A 25,679-nucleotide genomic window follows, 5' to 3' on the forward strand; every position below is an offset into this window, starting at 1 on the left:
GACCAGATTTTAGTTGAGACTATCGATATTGAGATTATAACTGAATGACTAAAAGTGATTAAAACTGCTTAGTCAGGAAAAGAATTGGTGAAGCTGGTAACCAAATAAATAATAATCCCCTGAACTGATACAAGACGAATTTTCACCATTTTTCACAATGGGTATAACACAGAAAATATTCTGTATTTCTAAGTACTATCACTCTCATACGTATTAAGAACATTTTACAAATGCAAGGCAAAAAAGTCAAGGAAATTAAAAAAAAATCTTCATGTTGGAAGCTAACACTCACATAAAAAAGAATGAGTGTAATAAGTACATGTTCATGAGTTAACAGGATGCCACTCAAGTTAGGGGAAAAATTAAATAGGCCTGAGGAAAAAGAAAACTAATGTCAATGTTAATAGCTTTCATGCGTTTTAAATAAATATTATTCCACACTGTGTTCCACTGACATTATCAGAACGAGTCTAAGTTAAGAATTAATAGTAGCCAACGATGCACGTACTTGCAAAAAAGTTATTTTTCTAGGCTGGGGTCTCTTCGGGATACAGACGGAATTGGTCTGAAAACTCCCAGACAAACTTGTGGCTGCCAAGGGGGCGGGGGTTGGGAAGGGACAGACTGGGATTTCAAAATGCAGAATAGATAAACAAGATTATACTGTATACCACAGGGAAATAGATACAAGATCTTATGGTAGCTCACAGAGAAAAATATGTGACAATGAATATATATATGTTCATGTATAACTGAAAAACTGTGCTGTACACTGGAATTTGACACAACATTGTAAAATGATTATAACTCAATAAAAAATGTTAAAAAAAAAAAAAAAAAAGCTGGGCCAAACCAAATGGCCTTTTTTGAGTGAGTCTCTTGCCTCTGCTTCTCGTGTTTTCACTCCAGCTTCTCTCCGCACACAGGGTTCGTGCTGGAACATCGTGAGGCACTTTGATGATGTCTTGGGTTGGCAGGTGCAGGTCACTACTGGGGAGGTGGCCTCCTGGCCGCCTGGTGGCAAGCAGAGCCCTGCCAGTGGGGGTGGGGTGGGCAGACGCCCAGGCTGACCTCACAGCTCTGCTTAGAAGAAAAAACTGCTCTTTCTGCGTTTGGTATGCTGCCACAGTGTAAATTCCAAAGCTTTGGCGACTCTCTCAAACCCAGCTCAGCACGGCAGGCTGAACAAAAAGCATCTTTAAAAGAATACACTTTCCATCCAGGTTCCGAAGGATTCTTCAAAGTTATATTATTTAGCTGCATTTTTTTTAAAGTCCAAGAAAGAAATTAAGACAATTCTTAACATGATGCTAACTTATGAAAAAGAAACTTTTAGAAGGACGCAGTAAATGTCTTTTTATTTTCAGTGAGTCCTTATAATCTGTATTTTTTCTTTCACCATATGAGACCGAACCACAGACAAACATGGAGACAAGTCAGCCCTTCTCCATCAAAGCTGGGAGATGAGCTGTCCTGAGGAGGGTAAGTCATTCAAGAAGGATAACTGGGGCATTTCTGGAAGTTTTTCTTTGGGGCTGCCATTCACATTTCAGTCACTATTAGTAATTTTTAGTGCAACATCTCATTTACAATAAGGAGATGGGAAAGAAACAGTCATTTGTTTCTCCTCACACATTGCTTACCATTTTCCTAAGAAAATTCTGCTTATGTTACAAAGACAGGTTTCCCTTCATTTAAAACAAAGTTGGCCAGTCCACTGTGATTCCAGCACTCCTCTACGGAGCTCTGAAGAACGGACCCTATCTCTGATGATGAACTTCACTGATGGCTTTGCTAGTGTTAGAACAAGCCTCTTCTGGAGTCGCAGCATGGCCCATGGCTGTCACCCCTTGACCCTTGACTAGGAGTCAGTTCTTCACTGCTGACCTGGGTTAAGGCCAATTTCACGCTATGATTTTCAAATGAATGATGTGGTTCTAAGTCACGTACCACGTAAAACACAATGTTTAACCCCCATAACAATTTTTAACTTCTGCCTTTGAATGGGGATGAAACAAGTCCATAATCTTCCCTTCAGAGAACTTCTACCCTGTAATGATATTTTCTTTGGGCCACAGTTAGAATGAAAATTCTCTGTTAGATTCAGTCTCCCTTTACAGATATGAGCATAGAGAATGAAGATCATGAGCCCAATGTAATGAAACACTGTGTTACTTTGTTTTACTTCTGGGTTATCATGCCTAGAACTTGTCTAAGTATTCTATTGCAGGGCACACAGTAGGTGTTAAATAAGTGCTTACTGCACAAAGGGAGAGAAAGTACAAATCAACAAATGAATGAATGCTTTGCTGACTGGTTCCACTTCTTAATGTGAATGACTACAGCCAACATTCTCTAACAAGGCTTTTAAGGGAAATAGAAAGGATGCTAAGTTTCACCCCAAACCCCAGCGAGCTGACCTAGTTTCTAGACAAGACTCCACCCAGACTTAGATAACAGAGGCAAGCCAGGCATCCTCCAAGAAACAGCAAGCCAAGGACAGTAATGAAGGGCAGGGAGCCTGTCACTTCTGCCCGTGAGAGAGTCTAAAGAGAGGTAAATAGGGGAGAAGCTAAAAAGAAGCTTTTAACCTCCTTAGCTTCACAGAAGAGCCATCCTTTGAAGATAGCATCCAGGAAGGAGTCACTCTGCATCCCGAATCTTTGGGCCCATTAGTATCGCTGAATCAGATACAACAGCTTGGTATTCTTTTTGTGGATGTAATGACGGGAATGCACTTGCCTGTCCTTGACCCTGACCCATCCTTGGGGAAGCAGAGAAAAGTTACGATCTTCTGCCCCAAATGACCATCACCAATTCAGCATTCGGACACCCAAACTGTGAGCACCCTAACAGAATCACAGCCTTCTAGAGCCAGAAGGGCCATCACAAAACAGCAAGTTTAATCTCATGTTAAATAGAAGGAAATAAAGTTCCAGAGAGCGAACTGGTTTGCCCAAGATTCCAGTTGGGAGAGGAGGTATACATACGCTTAATCTCATCATTTCAAGTTCAGCAACCTGTTAGAAGTGCCAGCACCAGAACTTTCAGAGAGGAGGGGCTTAGAGAAACGTGCAAAAGCACATTTGCTCAATGAGAGAGAGGGTAGACTGGAAGGCAGCTGATGAAAATTATGAAGGAGAGGCTTAAAGGCCTCTCCCTGGGCCATCCAACAATCACTTTATTATCTGTTTAGTTTGGTGTAAGCACACGCTAACCAAGTGGAATTCCAGCTTTCTCAAAAATAGCTTCTTTGGGTTATCCTGAGAAGCGATCAAAGCCGGACAAACAAAGTTACCCATGACTCCTGATGGTAAGGTGGCTCGCCACGGACTGTATGATTCTGAGCTGTCCTACCTGCGCAGAGAGACACCCGCGTTTTGGTAATGATATACCAGAGGCTATTCCCGGATACGTGACCCAGTCATTGCCAGTTACCGTTCTAGTTGTACACTTCAAAAAGACATTGAGTAACTATCAAAGTGCCACGAACTCAATTTGAATTCACTACATTGCAACACGCAGACCGTCAGACAGGAGTTGAAGCCCCTGGAGGCAGGTCCCTACAGGGGAAGAAACATGCCGCTTTCCTAAGAGCCAAGCAGTTTTTGGAGGAGTAGCTCCTACAGACCCTACAACTGTCTTCGCCATTTTGCCGTCATGCAACAAGCACACAGCAGAAACTAACATCTGCAGGAAGTCAATCTTTCGTAAGATTCTGTACGCACCAGTGTGATTAGAGAAATCACTTGCGTGGATTATTTTCAATATTTTCAGCTGTAACAGTCTATGCTTTTTTTTAAAATTATTGATTAGTTCAGATGTTTAAAAACAAATTTTTAATCTTGTACTGTCAGGGGACCACTATCAACCAATTTCTTATGGGGAAGACATATGGTATATAATACAAAAAAAAAAAAAAAAGGGGGAAGAGACTAGAAATTTGGGGGAAAAAATTCTAAGATATACTGTCCAGCTACTGGGACAACTTATAAGGACCAAATGTAATTAGATATACTTTCAACTCTTTGTCCTTAAATACATTTTAACTTACTTATTTCCCAAAGAATAAATAATTATTAAAATCCATGCATATCTTAAGGGCTTTATAAGAGCAATAGGATATGGTTGAAAAGTTCAACAATTACAGGACCTAAAAAGGAGATGGAGAAAAGCATAGGGCTGTAGGGCTGGAGATTATGAAGACAAAAAACCATCCTCCTGCTCAGCTAACTGTGGTCCATGGACGGTCTCCCTTAGAATCACCTGGGAGCTTTCAGCAGGATGCAGAACCTTGGGCCATCCTAGGTCTGCATGTCACACTATCTATAAGTTGGGAGTCTTCATTTTTAACAAATTTCCATGTGACTTTTTTTCTGCATTTTGCAAAGGAGAACCACCAACCTAAAGGTTTTGAATAAGATTACAGAAAGAATCAGAAAAACAGAATCTGGAAAGAGGTTCTTTAAAAGAAAGGTAGGAAGGGAGGGAGGGAGGGAGGGAGGAATAGACAGGGATAAAAATGTGGGTTACACCTGGGGTTTCTCAGCCTCATCACTACTGATATTTTGGGCTGGATAATTCTTCGTTGTCAGGTTCTGTCCTGTGCAAATGTAGAATATTCTGCAGCGTCCCTGGCCCTCTGTTCCCAAGATACCAGTAGCATCCCCCGACTCCAAGTTGTGACAACCAAAAATATTCCTAGACTTTGCCAAATATCCCCCCCCGGGGGTACTGCCCCTGATTGAGAACCACTGGTCTATACTGAGGAAATTGATACACACAAGAACAGTAAGCTGGAGAATCAAATCCCTAGACTATATAAAAACAATCGAATGAGAGCCGAAATGAGAAGCCTGCTAATTCCTTACGCTCCTAAAGTTAGTTTCCTTGATAGGAGGAGTCATAAACTAGGAAGTGAGCTAAGGATAATTTAAACACTTCATTTTCATCTTCCAGAATTCGGCATATTTCTCACAAAAGTCTGTATTTCTGTTATCTCAAAAAGAAATCGTAAATTCTGGCGACCCTGTCTGTTCTCCCCCAAGGCAACAGGCACCTGGAGCTGAGAGCTGGCTGCTCCCCGCCCTCTGGACAAAGCACTGAAGTTTTTCCTTTATGCTCTGTGCAGAGGTGAATGCAAAATTCCTGATATGCGTCATTAGGGTTGTAAAAGATTAGAACCCATCCATGTATTTAAAACTTACATTTAGTTTTCTAGAAATCCAAATTTTATTATCGGTGCCACACTTTTAAACCACAGACATAATTTACAAGCAATGGAGGCACACACGTTGAGGACACTAGAGAAGTTCCTGCAGTCTGGGGTCTTCACAGCAACAGGTTTACGATTCACATGGCCTGGCCAAGTCCCCCACCACGCCCAAAGGGTGTGTGCGTTGGCTGGCTGCACTGGCCTGTCTCTGTTATTACACTCATAAAAAAAATGAGTAATGGCTGACGGATTTCGACATTCTTATATTAAAATTCAAGCTGGGCTTCATACAATAGGTTTCCTTACTAATCATCCATTAAAAAGATTTGTTCCTGGGATGAAATAGCTCCCCACTGCCCCCTCCCCAAACGTAATCTGCCTTCAGCTGTGTGGCTGGCGTGGCTCCCCAAGATCAACTTCCTGTTGACACCATCTGGAGAGAGAATGGTCCACACTCCCAGGTTTATAGTCTGTTGCCCATCTTTGGAAGTTGCACCCTTCCCCCATCCCAGGAATGGTAGCCCTGCACCCAGCCGACTTAAGTGCAGAATTAAACATGACTACAGTGTAAAGGGATGTCCAGGTATGACCTGCACAGAGTGACTTCGATCAGGAATGTAGTTTCACACCGCTCAGTTACGTATGCGCTCACTTTTCTCAGGAATGAAGGTCTTACGGATCCTCCCGAATGACATGTTCTTTGCTAGCTGGTAGGCTTCTCTGTTTCCCCAAAATGGGGCTGCAGTACTGTCTTTGTGTTTATGGCCACGAACATGGCATTGCTTATTTCCACTTACTCAACTGACCACTCAAACCTGGACTAAGAGTTTCTGTCAATCCTGGTGAAGTTCGTGGGGAGACAGGTATTTCCACCCAAAATCAGCCCTGATCCCTGACTCTGACCTTGGGTTACACCTGGATTCCACTGATTCAGTTAATAATCCTTGGGATTCACTCCACTAAGCTCCTCAACCAAAGCTGCATCTTAGCCTATTTTTCTTGGGTTTGCCCACTCCTTTGTTTTCTCATCTTTCCATTCCCTCTTGTCCTTGTTTTCTTTACATTTATTTTGGAGGCTCATTTCTCCAGCCCTTTTACTTGAGGTCAAACTCATCTTAGCTTCCCTTGACCCTGAATTTAATGCTTCACTACGAACTATCAGAACAGGGCTAGAACTCCCACCTTAACAGCAGCAACAGCTGTCCCCAAATGCCACCTGCCGCCCTCCCATGCTTGTGAAGAAAAGTGCAGTTATTATAATCATAATCAAGACATCACTTAAAAATTCTCACCAAGGATTTAGGAGATACACAAAACCTTTTCTTATCATTTAAGCAGTTGCCAAATTATGCTATCTGTCAATGTAAGATCAAGATTTATATGATTCTCAGAAACTGTACCTTCCTGCTACAGGGATGGAAAAAATAAAACTTATACCAGAACTTTCTTAAAATATCATCCTTGGAATCTTTGTTATGGTTATGGGATTGGTTTTAAAATGAAGTGCACTGTGCCTTTAAGAACTGTGTTACGAAACTTTTTTTTCTTTGCTCAATTCAGTTTTATAATGTATGAACAAGGTTTAACTTCCCACTCATTCATTCCAGGGTGTGTCTGGGTGGAGGCAAATGAGCAGAAGTGGGGTGACACTTAGGCTGACACTTCCAAATTTGTTTCCTCTCTCATAACAAATCACAAACCTTGCCCGGGTCCCTTCTTTCCCGCTCCAGTTCCTTCCTGAGATTATTCCCACCTTCTCTTTCCCCAGACGTGTCTCCCCAGTACAGACTGTCAGGGTCATTGTTTCAGTACCCATCCTCTCTGGAGATATGGACTGTACCTTCCTCTTTGAGTTCTGAACGCTCTGCCCCAGATATCTGTAGCATTTAAATGTACAGCTTATCAAATATACTTAAAGTTATTGCTCAGTGAGGCACAAAACTTGTAATGTCAGGGGGCTAAACGCTAGCATGGCCCTTTGTTGTTAGCGCTGGCAAGAAAAATGCAAATACATTAACATAAAGTATTTTTAGGGGCTTCTGGTGAAGAAATATTTCCCAGATGCTGATCAGAGATTTACTTGAGAAAAATAATTACAACATTAAATGGAGGGGAAAAAAAATTAAAACCAAAAGGGCTTTAAAAAATCAATGAAAGGGTTTCCTTCTCCGAAGAAAAAGGCTGCTGCTGTTACAAAAACCCCTGGAACAGGTTCTTCGCTCTAGTGAAGTGATGTAAATCCAGAGTTTTATAAAGTAAAGACTGGTGTTCATGCTCAGATTTACTGCATGGAGTCTCTAGGCACAGGGCACAGGTGAGTGTGCTTAACACACAAAGACCCGACAAAGGAGTCTGGCAGGCAGTGAGAACTGAGAACAACTACCCCACAGGATCGCTAATCACACAGTCCCCCCAGATTCTCATCATTCTTACATGTAAGCTTCTGAACGTGGTTTAAAATTTCTGATCTGACTCAACTCTCTTTATTTAAAAACAGGAGTATTTACAGAATGGAAAACTGTTTTTGCTCTATGGGATTGAAGCTTTTGCTTTAAAAATGTAAAAACTGTGCCAGTTAACATTTGCAAATGTTTCTAAGTAATTAACAAGAAATGCCTTTCATTTATCGAGCAAATGAAGATGTGACTGTTTGAATTTTCACTGGTGAATGAGGCTAATTTTAGAATTAAGAATGGCTTGAAGACTGGTAGATTAAGAAAACTGTATGTTGAAAGAAATCTCTGATTATTAAAAAATTTTAAACGTTGTTCACAAAAGTGTCTCTCGGTTTCTCTGGTGGTGCTGAAGATGAATTGTAAAGAGTTTCCAGGGGAGACAGCAACGTGCTGGGGCCGGTCAGGAAACGAAGGAAGATGACCGGAAGTCGGTTGCTAGGAAGTGGCTCCCCGAGTCCCAGCCTAAATTCAGGGACGTTTCCTAGTATCTGCTGTAAGAGCTATGAGACAGATGGGCAAGGCGTGCATGCCAAAGAGATCAACCAGAGATGCCTCAGCCATCCTCAGATGAGACACTACTTTTAAAGTCTCTAAGGAGGCCAAAAATCTTTCCAGTAAAGTTGGATTCAGATTTTTTGATAAGAATACGAAGGGCTGATTTTCATAGTCGGGGTTGAGGGAGCCCACAGCAAGTGAAGACTGTGGTCTGCTGATGCTGAAGTTGGAATGTAGTGGTCTGTGCTTGGGAAGGCGGGCGGGTCTTCCACAGGACTTCACCGCACAGAACTGCTCCTTTGCAGACGACGCCCCACACAAGCACCGGTGGGAGCCACTGGGCCACTGGATGGGATCAATGCACAAAGAACACAACCAGGATGCATGCCCCCAATTACAGAGGGACAGGAGTCAGAGAAAGGCATCCAGATTTGCCACCACCTTGTGCAGTAGAAGTAAGTCACAAAGTTGCCGAAGCCACTTTGAAGCAAGGAGAGAGAACTCCAGGGGTTTGGGCCATCGTCAACACCGAGGGCGCTCTTCAGTGCATGGTTGTTAAATTTCCACTGCTAACCTGGCCTATAATAAATTTCTTCATTCTGAGAGGTTAGCTCTTTGAAAACAAGGCCAGTGTCTGCCTTCTCCCTCCTACAGTGGCAACATCACAGGCAACATCTGGAATTTTGGAGGCGCATGATGGATACTTGCTGAGTGAATCAATGGGAAGGTACATCAGAGATGTTCTTTTTAAACATTCTGAAACCTTCCCTCCTAATAATTACCTGGTAATAGAATAACTGCTTTTCTTCAACACTATGTAAGCATGGTTTTACAATATTACGTTCTCAAAACAAACACTGTACAAAACACTGAAGGAGGAACATGCAACAGTTACATCCTAGAGTCTCTTGTTTTTGTGACCTAACTCAGCCACTGGCTTTTACATTTGTTGTTGGCAGATTTTCTTTTCAAAATAATGAAGCAGCACATTCGGAAGAAACCATTTTTATTAGCTCTGCTAGTTCAGCTTTTAAGAGTCTCTCTGTCAAAATGTAAATCATTATTTTCCAATCAGCAAACATCCTGACTCTTCTTCCATCTTCAGTCCCCCAATTTATGACAGACAATTTTTACTTTCCTTTTTCAATCACTGTAATGCATATGTATTTTGTGACTTGATAAAATGATAAAGAAATTTAAAAAATCTGTTAGAACTGGGTTATTAGCCTTTAAAAGGTAGGTTACCTGCCCCAGAAAAATCATCACCTTGAAAGATACTAATGCCATTAAGTATTGTACTGATTTACTGCAGAAGACTGAAGGGCTGTTGGAAAGTTAGTTGATTTTCTGTACATTATAGAGGTGAGGGCAGAGGACTTTACTGTAACATAATCTGCACCCTCTCCCCATTTTTATAACCACAATATATTACTGTGAAGATGAAGAGAAGAGGATATTTATTTAGAATGCCAAAAAGCAGCAGATTACTAGTCTCTAGATTTTTCCAAAAAAAAAAAAAAAAAAAAAGACTATGTTATATTCCTTACTGTGCATGCCTGTTAATTTAAAGTGAATGAAATCAGTGATTAGAAGCCTGAGAAAACAATATCTGTGGCAGATGATACAAGTGGAGCCTTAGAGAAGAGGCAGAGCATGTCCCAAGTGATGGATCTATGCTTTCTGGGCGGCTGAGTGCGGTAAACCTGCGCGGCGAGGGTTTTTCTTCCTTTCCTGCTGTCTCCATGTCCCTCCGCCCTCCTCTTCCACAAGCCCAGAGCTCACCCTCCATCCTAGAGCCTGGCTCTTAGGCACAGGGGCTGATTCAGGTTTAGAGAGATGTTCTATAACCTTACACAGTAATGGGTAATTAAAAAAAAATTTAGATTTGTTTTATTTATGCTTTTTGTGTTTTCTTTTGGTTTGTATGTTTTCCAAGTCGCTATATCAAAAAGTCTCAAACTCTAAAATAAAGGGTTCTGTTCCAAGAGGCATGAAAAGCTATTATTTTGTTTTGTCAATCGGCTTTCTAAAAATGGACAGTTTTTTTTTTTTTTTTTACTTCTAAATAGATGGATAACTTATAATGTGTGACTGAAAATCAGGGTGTTGGAAAAATGGCTATGATTTAAGGGATGCTCCATACTTTATGGGTGGTGGTGACTGTTACGAGTTTGCACTGGATCCACTACACTCTGCTCTCTATACTTACAGCTCCTTTCTGAAAAACGGGGTCAAACGCCTTCTTGCCATGGGTGGTCACGTTTTGTACCATGGGGACCTATAACCGGCCTGTGCCAGCCTGGGTAAGGTGGGGACAGCAGAGACAAAGGCAGCTATTTGTCTACACCCTCGGGAGGACTCAATCCAATCAGAAGCTCTGTGGTGGATGGTGACCAACCAATTGGCTGGGACCTTCTTTTGGGAAATTTGAATACAAGACACGCAGGTGACAACGAAGCGAGATCAACAGATGGCACTAAGTAGAAACACGCGCAGTGAAAACCCAAAGCAACAAAGTGGGGAGGAGACAGCTTGGTGGAGAGCAGGTAAAAAGAGAAAAAAATCAAAGAGAAAAGCCCTAGAAATTGAAAAACACTGTATCCTAAGACACAAGCCCAGTATTTCCCAAAGACTCACTGTGAAAATAGCAATATTCTTATAATAAAACTCCGTCATCTGAGGTAACCTGAAGGAGTTAGAATAACACGAACCACTATGAACAAAGCAAAAACCCCCACTCTTTTACCGGGGAGTTGGAAAAACAATGGCGCGTGACAGGAAATATCAGCGAGTGTGTGTAGCCGGAAGGTGGCTGTAGACCAGCCAAGGAGACCTGTGTGTCTGAGACGGTCTCAGACGGAGGAAGGATGTCTCTGCCTCTAGGCTACTGAGACCACAAATAAGGCATCCCAGGCCCCACGGTGGGAAGGTTACAATCTTAGGACCACTGGCCCGTTATGTAAGACGACCTACCAGGATAGACTGCAAATGAAGAAGTTAAAAAAAAAAAAAAAAGATAGAAGCAACAATGACATCTGTATATCCAGCAGAGGGTTTCCAATGTTCCTGGGTTTTATATTTTAAAAGACCCAAGATAAGCAGCCTATTGTGTAAGCTAGTCAAGGCACAAGTGTGCGCCTACAATGACGTATATATTCTTGGGAGGCATGAATGTTTGCTTCGAATGCTTGTATTGCTTCTATTCTAAGATGTCATCAGTCTCAAAATAGGACACCAATTTTAGTAGAGTTTTGAAGAAACTAATAAAAAATAAATCTACATCTTGGTTGCAAATTATAATCACAACAGTTAAAATCTGAAAGGGGAAAAAAATGCCTTAGAGTTGAAGAAATACAGTAAATCTTTAAATGCGGTTTGCTTTGGGACCAATCCTGAACTTTCCTCTGGGAATTTTGCAGGGTAAAAATGCCAGTTGTTCAATTCAAGTTGTATTACTGAGACAATTAATATGGCTTAACTTAATATATGAAGATTCAAAAAACATACTTCCTCTGATGTATAGAAATGTGTTATTTTCCCCTCCATTTGACTGCTCAGAAGTCCCATTGAAATTCTTATTGTCTACAGGCAAGAGGAATGGAAATAAAAATACTGAGGAATGGTATTTCTTCATAAAACTTGGTACACTTGGGCTTTCTAAACTTCTACAGACTACTGCATATCCTGCCTCAAGAGACCCTTAAAGATATAAAAACCGTTTTTCTTATTGGATTTCAGATATTAAAGCTCCTCCGTCCCTGGCGTAGATCCTGTAATTTCTCTCACCAGACTGACACTGCGTGTGAGTTTCTCAGGTGACCACACCAGCTGGTTGGAGCAAGTTGCTGGCAGGTAAAGCCAATTTTCCTCAAGTAAAAAGATCTCTCTCTCTGGGCTCCCCCTGTCAGTCAAGGTTCTGTCATTCTTTGGTTTCTGGGTCTTTTGTTTTTCACTTACTTCTCCATTTCAGTTTTTAAAGCATTTCCCAGCAGGAGATTTACTAAAGTCTCTAAGTCTCCCCCCTCCCCTTCCCCCTCCTTCCTGTTTGGGGAAAACTTTGGCTCTCTGCATGTCTAATTCTTTACCTCTTCTGCTCAGGAGCATGATTAATCTTCTGTTTCCTTTGTTTTTAGTTCAAAATCGTGAACACTATTCTCTTTGAGTTTTATTACAAAATGTGTTCGTATGATTGATAAACTAGAAAAGAGAGAAGAAACACCTTATCTGTAACCTCACTTCATGCACACAAGCATTCTTGCTATTCTCCCGTTTCCTCCTAAGTCTTCTGACTCATGCAAATCTTTTCATATAGTGCTGTAATCACAGAATAAGGAACCTAAATACATTTGCATACTCCTTTTTCATTATTACGTTTTTGCAGAAAGTATTCTGTGTTGTTATGATTTTTCATCACTGTTAATTTTATTGCCGGATTAATACTGCATTCTGTGGATGGATTTTAATTTAAATGTTTTCCTCTCTGGTTCCATTCTTCTCAAGAATATACGAGAGTATCTGTTTCTTTGAATGGCTCCCAGTATTAACCTCTTGTCTCTCTTCCTTTTCTCATCTAGCTGCCTTCTCTCCAGTCTCTGAAAAAGTAACCGTGAGGTCTGCCTTTGCTGTGGCTTCCTGGCTCTGAGATTCTTTTCTCTTTTCACAGGACAAGTTCTATTCCAAGAGGAAAAGGTAGACCTGAGATGGCCACCCTTTAAAGGCTCCATCCAGCTCAACCCAGTAGAAGTGCTGGCTGGGGTTAAGGACAGCTGCAGAGAGCCTTGGAAGTAAATTGAAACCAGAATTAGGAAGATCAGGTGGTTGGTGAAGTTTACATGTTTAAAGCTACAGGAAGCAAGACTGGAGTATTTTAGAGCCTTCATTAAAGGCATGTACAAGTGGATTTAGCATCATATCTGATGAAATATGAAATGGGGCGGGGCGGTTGGAAAAGAGGAAAGACAACTGTATTAGAATCCTTAGGTTGCATTTTTCAAGTCTCTGATGATCTAATCTTGGATTCCAAGTTCCTCATCTGTACGTGGGAGGACTGGGATAGATGAACCCTAAGAGCTCCTCTGAATTCTACGGCCAGAGGGTGGTCAAGCTAGAAACACCCCCAAAGGACTCATTCGTGGTCTGAGGGCCACAGAGCCTTAATGCTGCACTTTATGTATTTTAGAAGCTCTAGACAGCACACACAGATCATCCTCTTCAAAACACTAGCGAGAAAAAGCGAAGTGATTAATTCCTTTGGAGGAGGCTCTGCAAAGCAGTAAACTCTCTTGTAAAGAGAACCACAGCTTTCTGAGTGGCAGGCCCAGCCCAGGGCTGGAAGAACTGTGATTTTCCTTTCAATTTCTCTCCTGACATTCTCACATCTTCTGCTGTATTTTCCTTTGCACACAGCCTAAAGCTCAGCAGGATTTTATTTTCTTTACTTATTTCTTATTGAAGTACAGTCATTTTAACAATGTTCTGTCAATTTCTGGTGTACAGCACAGTAATTCAGTCATACAGGAACATACATATATTCGTTTTCATATTCTTTCTCATCACAGGTTACTATAAGATATTGAACATAGTTCCCTGTGTTATACAGAAGAAACTTGATGTTTATCTATTTTGTATAAATTAGTTAGAACCTGCAAATCTCAAACTCTCAATTTATTCCCCCCCAGTAACCATAAGTTTGTTTTCTACGTCTGTGAGTCTGTTTCTGACTTGTAAATAAGTTTGTCTTTTTTTTTTTTTAAGATTCCACATATGAGTAATATCATATGGTATTTTTCTTTCTCTTTCTGGCTTACTTCACTTAGAATGACAATCTCCAGGTCCATCCATGTTGCTGAAAATGGCATTATTTTATTATTTTTTATGACTGAGTAGTATTCCATCACATAAATATCTACAACTTCTTTATCTAGTCATCTGTCGATGGACATTTAGGTTGCTTCCATGTCTTGGCTATTGTAAATAGTGCTGCTATGAACATTGGGTGCATGTGTCTTTGAATTAAGGTTCCCTCTGGATATATGCCCAGGAGAGGGACTGCTGGGTCACATGGTAAGTCTATTTTTAGTCTTGAGGAATCTCCATACTGTTTTCCATAATGGCTGCAACAAACTACATTCCCACCAACAGTGTAGGAGGGTTCCCTTCTCTCCACACCCTCTCCGGCATTTAATGTGCGTGGACTTTTGAACAATGGCCATCCTGACTGTTGCAAGGTGATACCTCATTGTAGTTTTGATCTGTATTTTTCTGATAACTAGCGATAATGAAGCTCAGCAGGATTTTAAAGAAAAGTGTTACCACTGGTAGCAAGAGGAAGGGAAGGGACCCAGAGAAAAGGGAAGCGGCACATTTTATGGCTTTACTTTCTGAGAACTATAAACCTACTCCTTCCTTCCTCCACTTTCTAAGGGAGAGGCTAGTTTGGGGACCTGGTTGGGATTACATGCTAACCAACTGATAACACGGGGGAAAAAATATTCTCAAGTGTTTTGGATTCCTGATGTCTTTAGAACGGGATGGCTAATTCGGTTCTCCGAGTCATGACCATTCACTAACAGAAAACATCTTCCAAGTATTATCCAGGGTTGCATCTGCCTTATTCTCCAAGAGAGGTAGGAGAGAAGACGGATAAATAAAAAAGCCTGGACAGGCCTGCTTTGCTAGGAAAACAGGAGTGAGATTGGAACATATATTAAAAGGTTTTAATTTAATTCATACATTTAATTAAAAAACTGCTTCACATTAAAAGCCTGAATTTTTAATATGGTCATATTATCCACTTTAATATAATCAAATCACTTGCATTTCTTTTTGCCCAAGTTAAAACAGAAAGTGAGGCTTCAAAATAAATTTTATTAAAGAAAAAACAACATATGTTATTACCATGAGTGGATAATTAGTAAAAGTTAATTATTCAACCTGTGAACCAAAAGTAGTTAAATTATAACTTGAACCTAAAGAAAATATGACTTTTATAAATAATAATTTCCATTCTGCCCATTTTTGACCCTGCTTTCAATGGGCTCAAGATTCAAGGGAAGAATTTTCTTTGGTAAAAATGTTTTACACCAAGATCCACAAAACCCAGCCTGCATGTACGGAAACCAACAACAACGTATGTGAATTCTGTATTACGTACTGTGCCAAACCTCACACACAGATCATTATAGACAAAAGTCAAAAACCTGGGTACCACAGCTGCCACTGACAGACAACCTGGGCCATTAAAAAAAAAGCCAATCTTAAACAGGGGCCCTGGGTCACACAGAAGAGTGATGTTGGGCACCAGCTTTGACCAAGGACTGAGATCTCAGTCTGGCTCTGCCACTCCCTGGAGCTGTGGCTGTGGGCCAGCTCTTCAACCTCTCAGGGCCTCCATGAACTCACTTCTAAAATGGATGGATTAATAGAATGTATTGCACAGTGCTATGTGAGGTTAAAAAGGCATGATACGCATGAAGCAGAATGCTGAGAACATACAACCTTCAAAAATGACAGTTAATCATGCATTCATTCAACAAATGGCCATAGAACACCTACTTTTTACCAGGCACTATTCTAGTCACTGGGGATAAAGCCATGAACAAAACAGACCAAAATTCCCCCAAGATGGAATGTACAGTCTAGCAGAAAATATCTCACACTTAAATAGTGCTTACAATTATTTACTATTATTGCTAAACCAGCAGGTCTCAACGCCACCCAGGGGACACTTAGCAGAGTTTGGAAACATTTTTGGTTGTCACAACTCGGCGAGAAGGGACAGCTACTGACATCTAGTAAGTGAAGACCAGGGAGGCTGATAAACATCCTATGACACACAGGATGGCCCCACAGCAAAGACTGATCTTGCCTCAAATTCCAACAGAACAGAGAAACTCTGTTCTAAAGGTTATGCATTGACTCAGTTAATCCTGAACACAACCCTAAGGGGTAGGAATTATAAGTATGGCTATTTCATTAGTATTTTATAGTAACCAATAGTAATTCTATTTTATGAAGTGATTATATAATATTTATAGTAGTATTTACATACTGTATGTAAATATATTATGTAATATCTGTAACATTATATAAAAATTATATCAAGATACTTTAAAACACACCTCAGCACTGTGTCTGTGTGTGTAAATTCAGATGGCAGATTTTACAAAACTGATTCCAAGTTCATTTTATGACCAATGGTCATACCACTGTGCTATTTAGATTTTAAAGTATTAATCTCTCCCGATCCTCACTCATGTGCTTCAGAAGGTGATCTTTTGTGCCACATCTGCGCTGATTTAGATGTTAGAACAAGGAAGCAGTGTGGTCCATCAGAAACACCAGATTGGGAGTCCCAAGATCCAAGATCTAGCTTCACTGTCTCACTGGCTGTGGCACCTTGGGGCAAGTCACTTCACTTCTCTGGGGACCTGAGGTTCACCATCACCAAAGACACGGGGCAATCGTGTCCTTCAGATGGTGTGTGACAGTGCTATGGGACCTGCAGTGACCAGCTGCTGACATGAACTGAGTGGTCCCTTGTTTTCACTGTACACTATCTCATTTACTCCTCACCACAGCCTCGGAGGCAGGTACGTGGATCAGCGCAAGTTGAAGATAAGGAAGCAGGGGCACTGAAAGGTGGCAACTTGTCCCTGGATTACAAGGTCAGGAAGTGGCGGAACGAGGGTTCTCATCATAGCTATAATTAATTTTCCTTCCTTTCCTTGTCTCCCAGCTACTCAGTCCTTTCTACTGAGACAACCACCATTACTAGTTCTTGTATATCATTCCAGAAATGTTCTATACAATATACATTCCTCTTTGAAAGCAGATATGCAACTTGTAGTATACAAAACACACTATTTTGCAACCTGATTTTCTTCATTAAACAATAAATTGGAAACCAGTCCATAGAGCTCCTTTTATTCTTATTCTGAAGAGTATTCTGTAATTTATTTAATCAATTCTGAACAGACACATATTTAATGTATGTCTGATATTTAATAATGCTACAATGAATATCTTATGCATGTATCATTTCTTACGTTGCCAGAATATACTTAAAATAAATTCCTGAAAGTCGAACTGGTGAGTCAAAGGGTGTGTGCCTTTTAACATTTTATTGAAATAGCTAAACTGCTCTCCATAGGGGTTATAGCAATTTATAAGTCCACCTAAAATGCATGAGATCAACACTGAGTTTCACTTTTACTTCTATATTCATCAAATATATCACAAATTATTCCATCTTTGCCATTTGTAAAAAATCATATCCCACATTTTAAATTCACATTTCTCTTACTAGGATTAGATTAGCAATTTTTTCACGTGTTTCAAGAACCAACTGTATTTTTAAAAATCTATGTTTTGTTCATATTCTTTTTCCATTCATTCTTATTTTTCTAATGAGTTGGTTTCTTTCTCTTATGGAATTATAGGAGTTCTTTATCTACATGAGAAATAAATGCTTTGTCTATGAGTTGCAAGTATTTGCCCCTGGTTTCTTATTATTTGCCTTTGCAGTAATATTTGATTCGTAAGTACTGTTGATTTCCTTAATTATTTCATAGCTTCTGGGTTTATTTCATACTTTAAAAAGTCTTCTCCACTTACAGAGTATTTAAAAAAATCCATGTTTTCCGTTAGGACTTCTGTGTTACATTTCAAAGTTGAAACCTTTGAAAGACCAGAATTTATTTTGGAGGACAATTAGGAGTTTGGATTCCAGGTTCTTGTTTTCCAGATGGCTTCCCAGTTGTCACAACAATTTCTATTGAATAATCTATCCTTTTCCCACTGAGCTGAAATGCCAACTTTATTATGTACAAAATTCTCACATTATTGGAATCTCTTTCTTGCCTTTCTGCTGATCTGACAATCAATAAACAAATACACAGACTATTTTAATTACTGTAGCTGCATCATATGCTGTATGATGTGGTAGAGCTAGATGCCCTCATTATTCATCTCTTCCAGAATTTTGCTGGCTGTTCTTTAGGAACTTAGAATCACCAAGTGGTACTCTTGTTAGACTTGGGTAATATTTATAAACTACCTTAGAGAAAACTGATACCTTTAGGAAGATGAATCTTCCCATCCGTGGACATTGTATACTTTTGTGTTTTGTTCAAGGCTTTACCTCCCCCACTCTTTTGGTGAGCTCCTTTGCCATTTTTTAAGTTGTTTTTCATACAGGTTTTCCTTTATTACATTTACTCCTACAGTCAGGAATATATTCCTATCAGGTTAATGTTATCACATACAGGTCTTATTTCTAAACAGATATGTCAATGAAAACTGTTAGCTACAGTTTTATATGTCATTCATTTTTTTGTTTTGTTTTCATTTCGGTTTATATGCCCAGTTCTTGAAACCTTAGAAAACTCAGAGTTGAAAACTTCACTAGGACCACAGCCACGTAACACGCTTCTTTTTAACCTCTTCTAAGAAATACTTTTCTCCTAAATGTTTTAGCACAAATACAGAACTTACCAGATTTTTAGAAATCTTTGCTTCATGTTAGCTTCATCTTTAATTTTGGGAGGGCACAGAGCCTTGGGGTGTTACATAACTTATTAACAATTCTTGCTGAACTAAAAACGCAAAACTCACCTCCTAAATTCATCCCAGCTTGAAGACACTTCTGAAGTCTGCAGGCAGGACAATTCTTCCGCCGAATCTTATCAATTATGCAGTCATTTCTTCCAGCACATAAATAGTTGTGTTGCCCTGAACAAAATAAAAAAAAAATGTTAAAATAAAGACTATCATTTTAATATAAAGTACTAATATGTATTACCAGATAATGAAACTTCCTCTTCGGTGCCTTGAAATCTCTTTTTCAAAAAAGTAGAAAGCAAACATGTTTGCCAATACCATAGGCACAGGAATGGTCAGTTTAACACAGCTGACACTTTAGGTTACAGATGATAAGTTTAACACTACACTTATTTCCTATAGATCCTCATGTAAGTGGAGTCACACTCCCCACTGTTTGAATTTCTCAGCAGGCGCCCTCTCAGGTGACGGTGCACATTTCACTCAGACATCGCCCGCACCAATCTAAACAAAGGCCCTGCTGTGGCTGTTTAAGCTGCTCTGCCTCCACCCTCCTCCCCACCCTGCCCCACCCCATTTACACATGTGATTTCAGCGGGAAGACTTGCCAATTACACAACTGGAAATGTTCAACTATTTCATTCTGCAAGCCAGACGGGCACCAAGAGGATTCAGACATGGAATACACTTAAAGAGTGGCACCTACTGGCAACATGTAAAATTATACCCTAGCTTTATTGCTTGTTTATGTATTCAAAAACAAAGTTACTGACCATCCACTGGGGACCAAGCACCACTAGAAACAATGGGAAATAGCACTGGAGCAGACAAAGTCCCGGCCCCCGTGACCTTTCAATGAGGGGGAGACAGTCAACAGACAAGGTCATTAGGTAAATCATACAAACGTGAGACAGTAATAGGGGCTAGGGAGGAAAATGAAGGGAAGGGACATACGACGTGGGGGAGGAGAGGGAGGGTGTTGACATTTCAGAAAGAGTGCAGGGAAAGCCTCGCTGGAAGGTGTTTTTTAAATAAAGGTCTGAAAAAAGGAAGGCACTAATTGTGTGGACATCTTGAGGAGAAAATATAGAAGGGCAGAGGGAGACCAAAATGAGGGAGGGATGGGGTGGTTACCTGGCATGTTTAAGGAATAGCCGAGTGTGAAAGACAGAAAGAATGAGTGAACAGTAAGAGGAGATGAGGAAAAAGTCTAGTGTGAGTCAGATCATGTAAGGCCTTAAGGATCACGTTTGAGACTTTGAGTGAGATGCGAAGCCATGGGCCGGGAGAGCTTTGAACAGAAAAATGACTTGATGGGACGTACCTTTAATTGGATCGCTCTGGCTGCTGTGCAGAAAACTGACTGCACAGGACTAAGGACAGAAGCAAGGAGACTGGGGTGGGAGGCTGTCCCTATAATCTAGGGGAAGATGATGGCAGGTTGGGTTAGTGAGGGAGCAGTGACAGTGACAAAAAGTGGTCAGGCTCTAGAGGAATTTTGAAGGTAGGGTTGCTAGAATTTGCTGAGAGATCTGTGATAAAGGGGAGTTAAAGAGGTATTAAATTCTTAAAAACTGAACTGCCATGAATTAAAATGGAGACCATGCGGCTGATGGGGAATTACCCCGGCTTAGCCTTCGACACGCTACGTTTGAGACAGCTGAGAGGTGTCTAAGTGGAAGTGCCAAGGGGGCAGTTAGACACACAGGTCTGGAGTTCTGGAGAGGTCTGGGGTGGAGATGGCATCAGCCTGTGGTCATGATTTTAAGTTGTGAGACTGGGGGAGACAATTCGGAGACTGGAAAGAGAAGAGGTCTGAGGACTGAGTCATGGGTCACTGGAAACATCCAGACAAAGTAGAAGGAGACTCACTGAAGACTGACTGGACCATCACACTCTTTTGGTTGAGAATTACTAGGTAAACTGCAGCAAATACCAATAAAAGTAATGTGTATTACCTAATGGTATTAAAGTAATTTAACCTAGAGCACATTCTCAGTAACATGATGGTAAATCTTAGGAGTGATGATCACAATAAAACAACAGTCATAGAACAGGGAAATCTATCCAAGTGAAGAAAGGAAACTCCACCATTATAATAATCAAAGGACTTCCTAAAAAACTGAAGGCTCTCAGTGAATGGAGGTAGGGGTGGATAATTACACAAAGGCAATCAATATCCATGGTAAAGACTAAAGTCAATTAGAAGAACATTTCACAGAATCTTAAGAAGTTGCCACTTTAAAAATAAGATTTTAAGGCCCTCTTATAGCACCATCTTATTTAAACCTTACAACAACCCTATGACATATGTAAGGCAATTATTACTGCTATTATTCACAAGAAGAAACTCATGCTAGAACTGGTCAAGTGACTTCCCAAAAAAGGTGGAGCTGGAAGCAGAATTCAGTAAGTCTGACAGTGCGGCTGTGCTTTAAGGCCGGAGGCTTTTCTGAACATCAATTTGCAATGTAATTTACAGGTGGTCCCACAGGACACTGAAAAGTGCTCTTTGGAAACAATAAACAAAGAAACATTCCTTGAATGAGGCACACTCTACATTATCACCCACCGGCAACCAGCATTATATGCCTTTTTTCCCATGGTGTGAAATGAAATACAAAACCAAAGATTTCATCAATAACTCACAATGAATTGAATAAACTTTAACTTCCAAAGAAATAACTAAATGTCACTTTAATTGGTTTCATTTCAGCAAGTATTTACTGGGGACCTACTATGTGTGCAAAGCCACGAAACATTTGCATAAGGGACTGGGGTAGTCTATAGTTCTTTCCATTTCTGTGAACCTATGATAAAATGTGACTGTTTCTTCATTGTAGGCATACAAGAATGCATAAGAAATGCCTGCCGTCTTATGAACACACTAGAAGATTCAAAAACAGACTCCTAAAAGCTGCGATTGCTCTATAAGGATTTTTTTTAATGAACACCTTTAAAAAGTCCATGTTACTGTAACAACTGCAAAAAATTTCCTTCCAGGTACTGTACCTAAAACAGTGTAGCTGGTTTCTACCAAACGGTGTGGCCACAGTCACCAATTCATCTTCCACTAACAGGGCGGGAGAGTTGTAAGGGACTGCTGCAGGGATATATCACACCAGTCTTGAGACAAATCTCAGTCATGTGTATTTTTGTTGTGTAAACATTAAAGATTTAAATTGCACCGACACAAATAGGTCATGTGTGTCCCATCTCTTATCTATATTGAAAAATAGAAATAACAACAACCAAAAAACCATGATGAAAACAAGAGAATGCATTTAGAAGACATAAAAAACTTTTGATCATGTTCTTTTTAAATACAGTGCTCTCCTAGTGTAAAAATAGCTAATTCAGAATAAGTCACATTCCAGGCTTTTCGGGGTACGTAATTTTCTACTGTAATGTTAACATAGGGCAGACAACCAGAATGCTGGGCACCGGACAGTGGAGGCGTTGAACGACAAGCTAAGAAACTCATTTTATTCACCAGCTGATGAGATTCTTGCTACAGGCTGTGAAATCCAGAGCTGTACTGCAGAAACATTCATCTGAAGGTGATGTACCAGGTAGGTACAATGGCAGCAGGAAATACTACTAACAGTCTACTTGAACGTTCTCAGAGATGGACTTTACGCAAGTAAATAGCTACATATTAGAGTAGTAATCACAGGAATGATCCTGTGGTTCAAAAATATGTCAGTGGTAAAGGAAACAAAGACTTCTCTCTCATTCAAGTTGCACGTCCATTAGGGGAAGAATTCTAGTTCTAGTAGGGGCAGAACAGCTTCAATTGGATAAACTTCCTACAGATAACAATTATAAATGATCCACAAAAAGGGAGGGGAAAGATTTAAAGGCAATGGGGGAGGCGGGATACAATCAAATCAGGCAGAAACTGGAGGAAAACAGACTCCTGAGAAAAGAGAATCACCCTGAACATGATTCATGTTTGAATGGCCTTTTTTCCTGAGGGTCTTGGACTCCTACTCCCTTCAGTGGAGTCTGGATAGAAACCAAGCAAAATCCTCAATCTTACTGACCTGAGAAGGCAGAGAACAGACTCTGGGACTTTGGGGACAGCTAGAAATTAAAGAAGGGTAAGTATTTTGGAAAGGAAAGTATCATGAGGGGTGCACATATGGCTCCCCTCAAATTTCTGGCTGACCTCTGAACCAAGCATGAGGCTCCAAAGAGTCCAGGGGTGAAACAATTTAAGGCTTGAAATCACTGAGCAGGTAGTTCAGCCACTGCCAATTACAGGGAGACAGAGGTCAAATCTCACTAAATTAGGACTCAATAAATACCAGGCTTCTCACTGAAATTCTAGAAGGTTCCTGCCTTAGGAGGAAATACTGTATCCTATAATTAAGGCATTTACCTTAGGGTTAAATGCACAACCAAAACAGACCTACCCTAAAAAGACATAAAGCAAAAGCCCTATATATTCAGAGTGATCTGTCAGTAATTTAACTGACTACTAGAACAAAATTCAGTATTCTTCAGAGATATACAACAGAATCTGGAGTTTCCACAATGTCTAGAGTATAACGATAATTACTAGAACAAAACAGAAAAATGCAAACCAGAGTCAATAGAAAACTTAGCCAGTAGAAACAGATTCACAAATGACCTAGAGGTTGAAATGACCAGACAAGGATTTTTAAATTGATATGTTAGACTCTAAAAAAAAATATGAGTAAAAGGGGTGAAGAAATGGAGAGCCTCAGAAGAGACTTGGAAACTATAACAACAACATAATGGAAATAAAAGAACTACAAAATACAGTATCTAAGATAAAACATGTTTGCTTGGAATTAATAATGCACTGGGCACTAACAAAAATTCAGTGAAATTAAAGAAATATACATCATAAAAACTGAAACTCTAAGAGAGAAAAATTAAAAGATAAAACAAGGAACCAATGGCCTGTGGGACAGCATTAAGTAATTTAACATATGTGTAGTTGGAGCCCTCGAGGAAAGTAGAGAGAGAATAGGTCAGAAAAAAAAAAAATATATAAAAATTTCCAAATTTGACTAAAACAACAACCTACAAATCTAGAAAGCTTAGCAAATGTCCCAAAAGATAAATACAAAGAAAACCACTAAGGCACAACATAGTTAAATTGATGAAAAATAAATATAAAAATTCTTAAAAGCAACCAGGACAGCAGCAATAAAAATTACATTGTATAAAGGGGAACAAGGATTAAGAGTAATAACTGATTCTTTATAAAAATAATTGAGGCCAGATGACAACATACAAGATCTTTAAAGACCACCAATCCAGAATAACCAATGGGAACATTTCTCAAAATGAAGGTAAAATAAAGACACTTTTGGATAAACTAAAGCTAAGAGAATTTATTGCTAGTAGAATCACATTACAAGAAATAAAAAAAGTTCTTTATGCTGAAGGGAAATGATACAAGAGAGAAATCTGGGTGTACAGAAAAGAAAAACACTAGAAATGATAAGTAGATAGTAAAACTTAAAAATTTTTCTTTCTTTTTAAAAATTCTTCAAAAGCTAAATGACTGTTTAAAGTGAAAGTGAAAACATAGCAGAAAAAATAGAAAGTGATATAAATGAAATGCTACTGCTCTTAAGTCTCTTACATTATACTTGAAATGGTGTAAATTATTCAGGGTAGACTATGACAAGTTAAGAGTACATTCCGTAATCCCTAGAGCAATGGTTCTCTAAGTATGGCCCTGGGCAAGTAGTATCAGCATCGCCGAAGAATTCATCAGAAATGGAAATCCATAGGCCAAGTTTCAGATCTACTAACTCAGAATTTTGGAATGGGACCTAGAAATCTGTGTTTTATCTAACCTTTCAGTTGATTCTGATGTCCATTAATCTGAGAAATACTGCAATCTTTGAGAAATGAAACAAGTACTAGAATAATAACACTAAATATAGCTCAAGAGACAATAAAGGTATAAAATGCATACTGAAAATGCTTGACCCAAAAGGAGAGGAAGGGAAAAATAAAGGAGCAAATTAAAGAGGAAACACAAAGAAAACAAAACATCAAGATAAGAAATATAAACTCAACTATATCAATAGTTACACTAAATGTAAACGGTCTAAACACTCCAATTAAAAATCAAAGATGGTATACTGGATTTAAAAAAATGCAAGACCTAAGTGTGTTTTATGATGCATTTTAAATATAAAGGCACAGACAGGGTGAAGGTTAAAAGACCGAAAAATATATACAATGAAAAAGGTAAGCGTAAGGAAGCTAATGTGGCTATATTACAATCAGACAAAGCAGACTTCACGAGAAAAAGTATCACCAAAGATAAAGGATATCACTTCAAAATTATTAAATCAAGATATAATAGCCCTAAATATCAACTCACCTAATAGCAGACCTTCAAAATTCATCAAGCCTCAAGTGGTAGAGTGTGTGCTTAGCATGCATGAGGTCCTGGGTTCATTCCCCAGTACCTCCTCTAGAAATATAATAAATAAATAAGCCTCATTACCTCCCCCCTCCAGAAAAATTAAATAAATAAATAAACCAAAATTCATCAGGCAAAAACTGTCAGAACTAAGGGGAAAAAAGATAAATCCAAAATCACAGTTGGAGATGAAAAAAACCCCTCTCTCAGCAACCAATAGAACAACCACTGCCCAGAAAAACTAGGAGGATACAGAAGATTTGAACAGTATTATCAAACACTTTGACCTAATTAACATTTAGGTCACACAACTGCATAATATACACGTTCTTTTCAAGTGCACATGAAATATTCACTAAGATAGACTACATCTTGACCCATAAAACAGGTCTAAAATTCTAAAAGGACTGAAATCATATACAATGTGTTTTCTGACCATAAGGAACTAAATTAGCAATCACTGACAAAATGATATCGAGAAGAGCCCCACATTTGAAAATTAAGCAACATACTTCCAAAAATTTATGGATCAATG

The 25,679-nt window shown here is 39.6% G+C and overlaps 1 protein-coding gene across 5 annotated transcripts in view; it reads right to left on the reverse strand.

Moving 5' to 3' along the window:
• The window catches only part of NR3C2 (nuclear receptor subfamily 3 group C member 2), a 331,163-nt gene that overhangs the window by 75,474 nt on the left and 230,010 nt on the right, over positions 1-25,679 (reverse strand). For all 5 annotated transcript variants that reach the window (XM_032464650.1, XM_032464660.1, XM_032464625.1 and 2 more), the window contains exon 4: positions 18,781-18,897. In XM_032464650.1, coding sequence (XP_032320541.1) covers positions 18,781-18,897 — 117 coding nt within the window. The remainder of the gene's footprint in view (positions 1-18,780; positions 18,898-25,679) is intronic.

The sequence above is a fragment of the Camelus ferus genome, chromosome 2 (assembly GCF_009834535.1).
Source record: "Camelus ferus isolate YT-003-E chromosome 2, BCGSAC_Cfer_1.0, whole genome shotgun sequence".
Classification (NCBI taxonomy): domain Eukaryota; kingdom Metazoa; phylum Chordata; class Mammalia; order Artiodactyla; family Camelidae; genus Camelus; species Camelus ferus.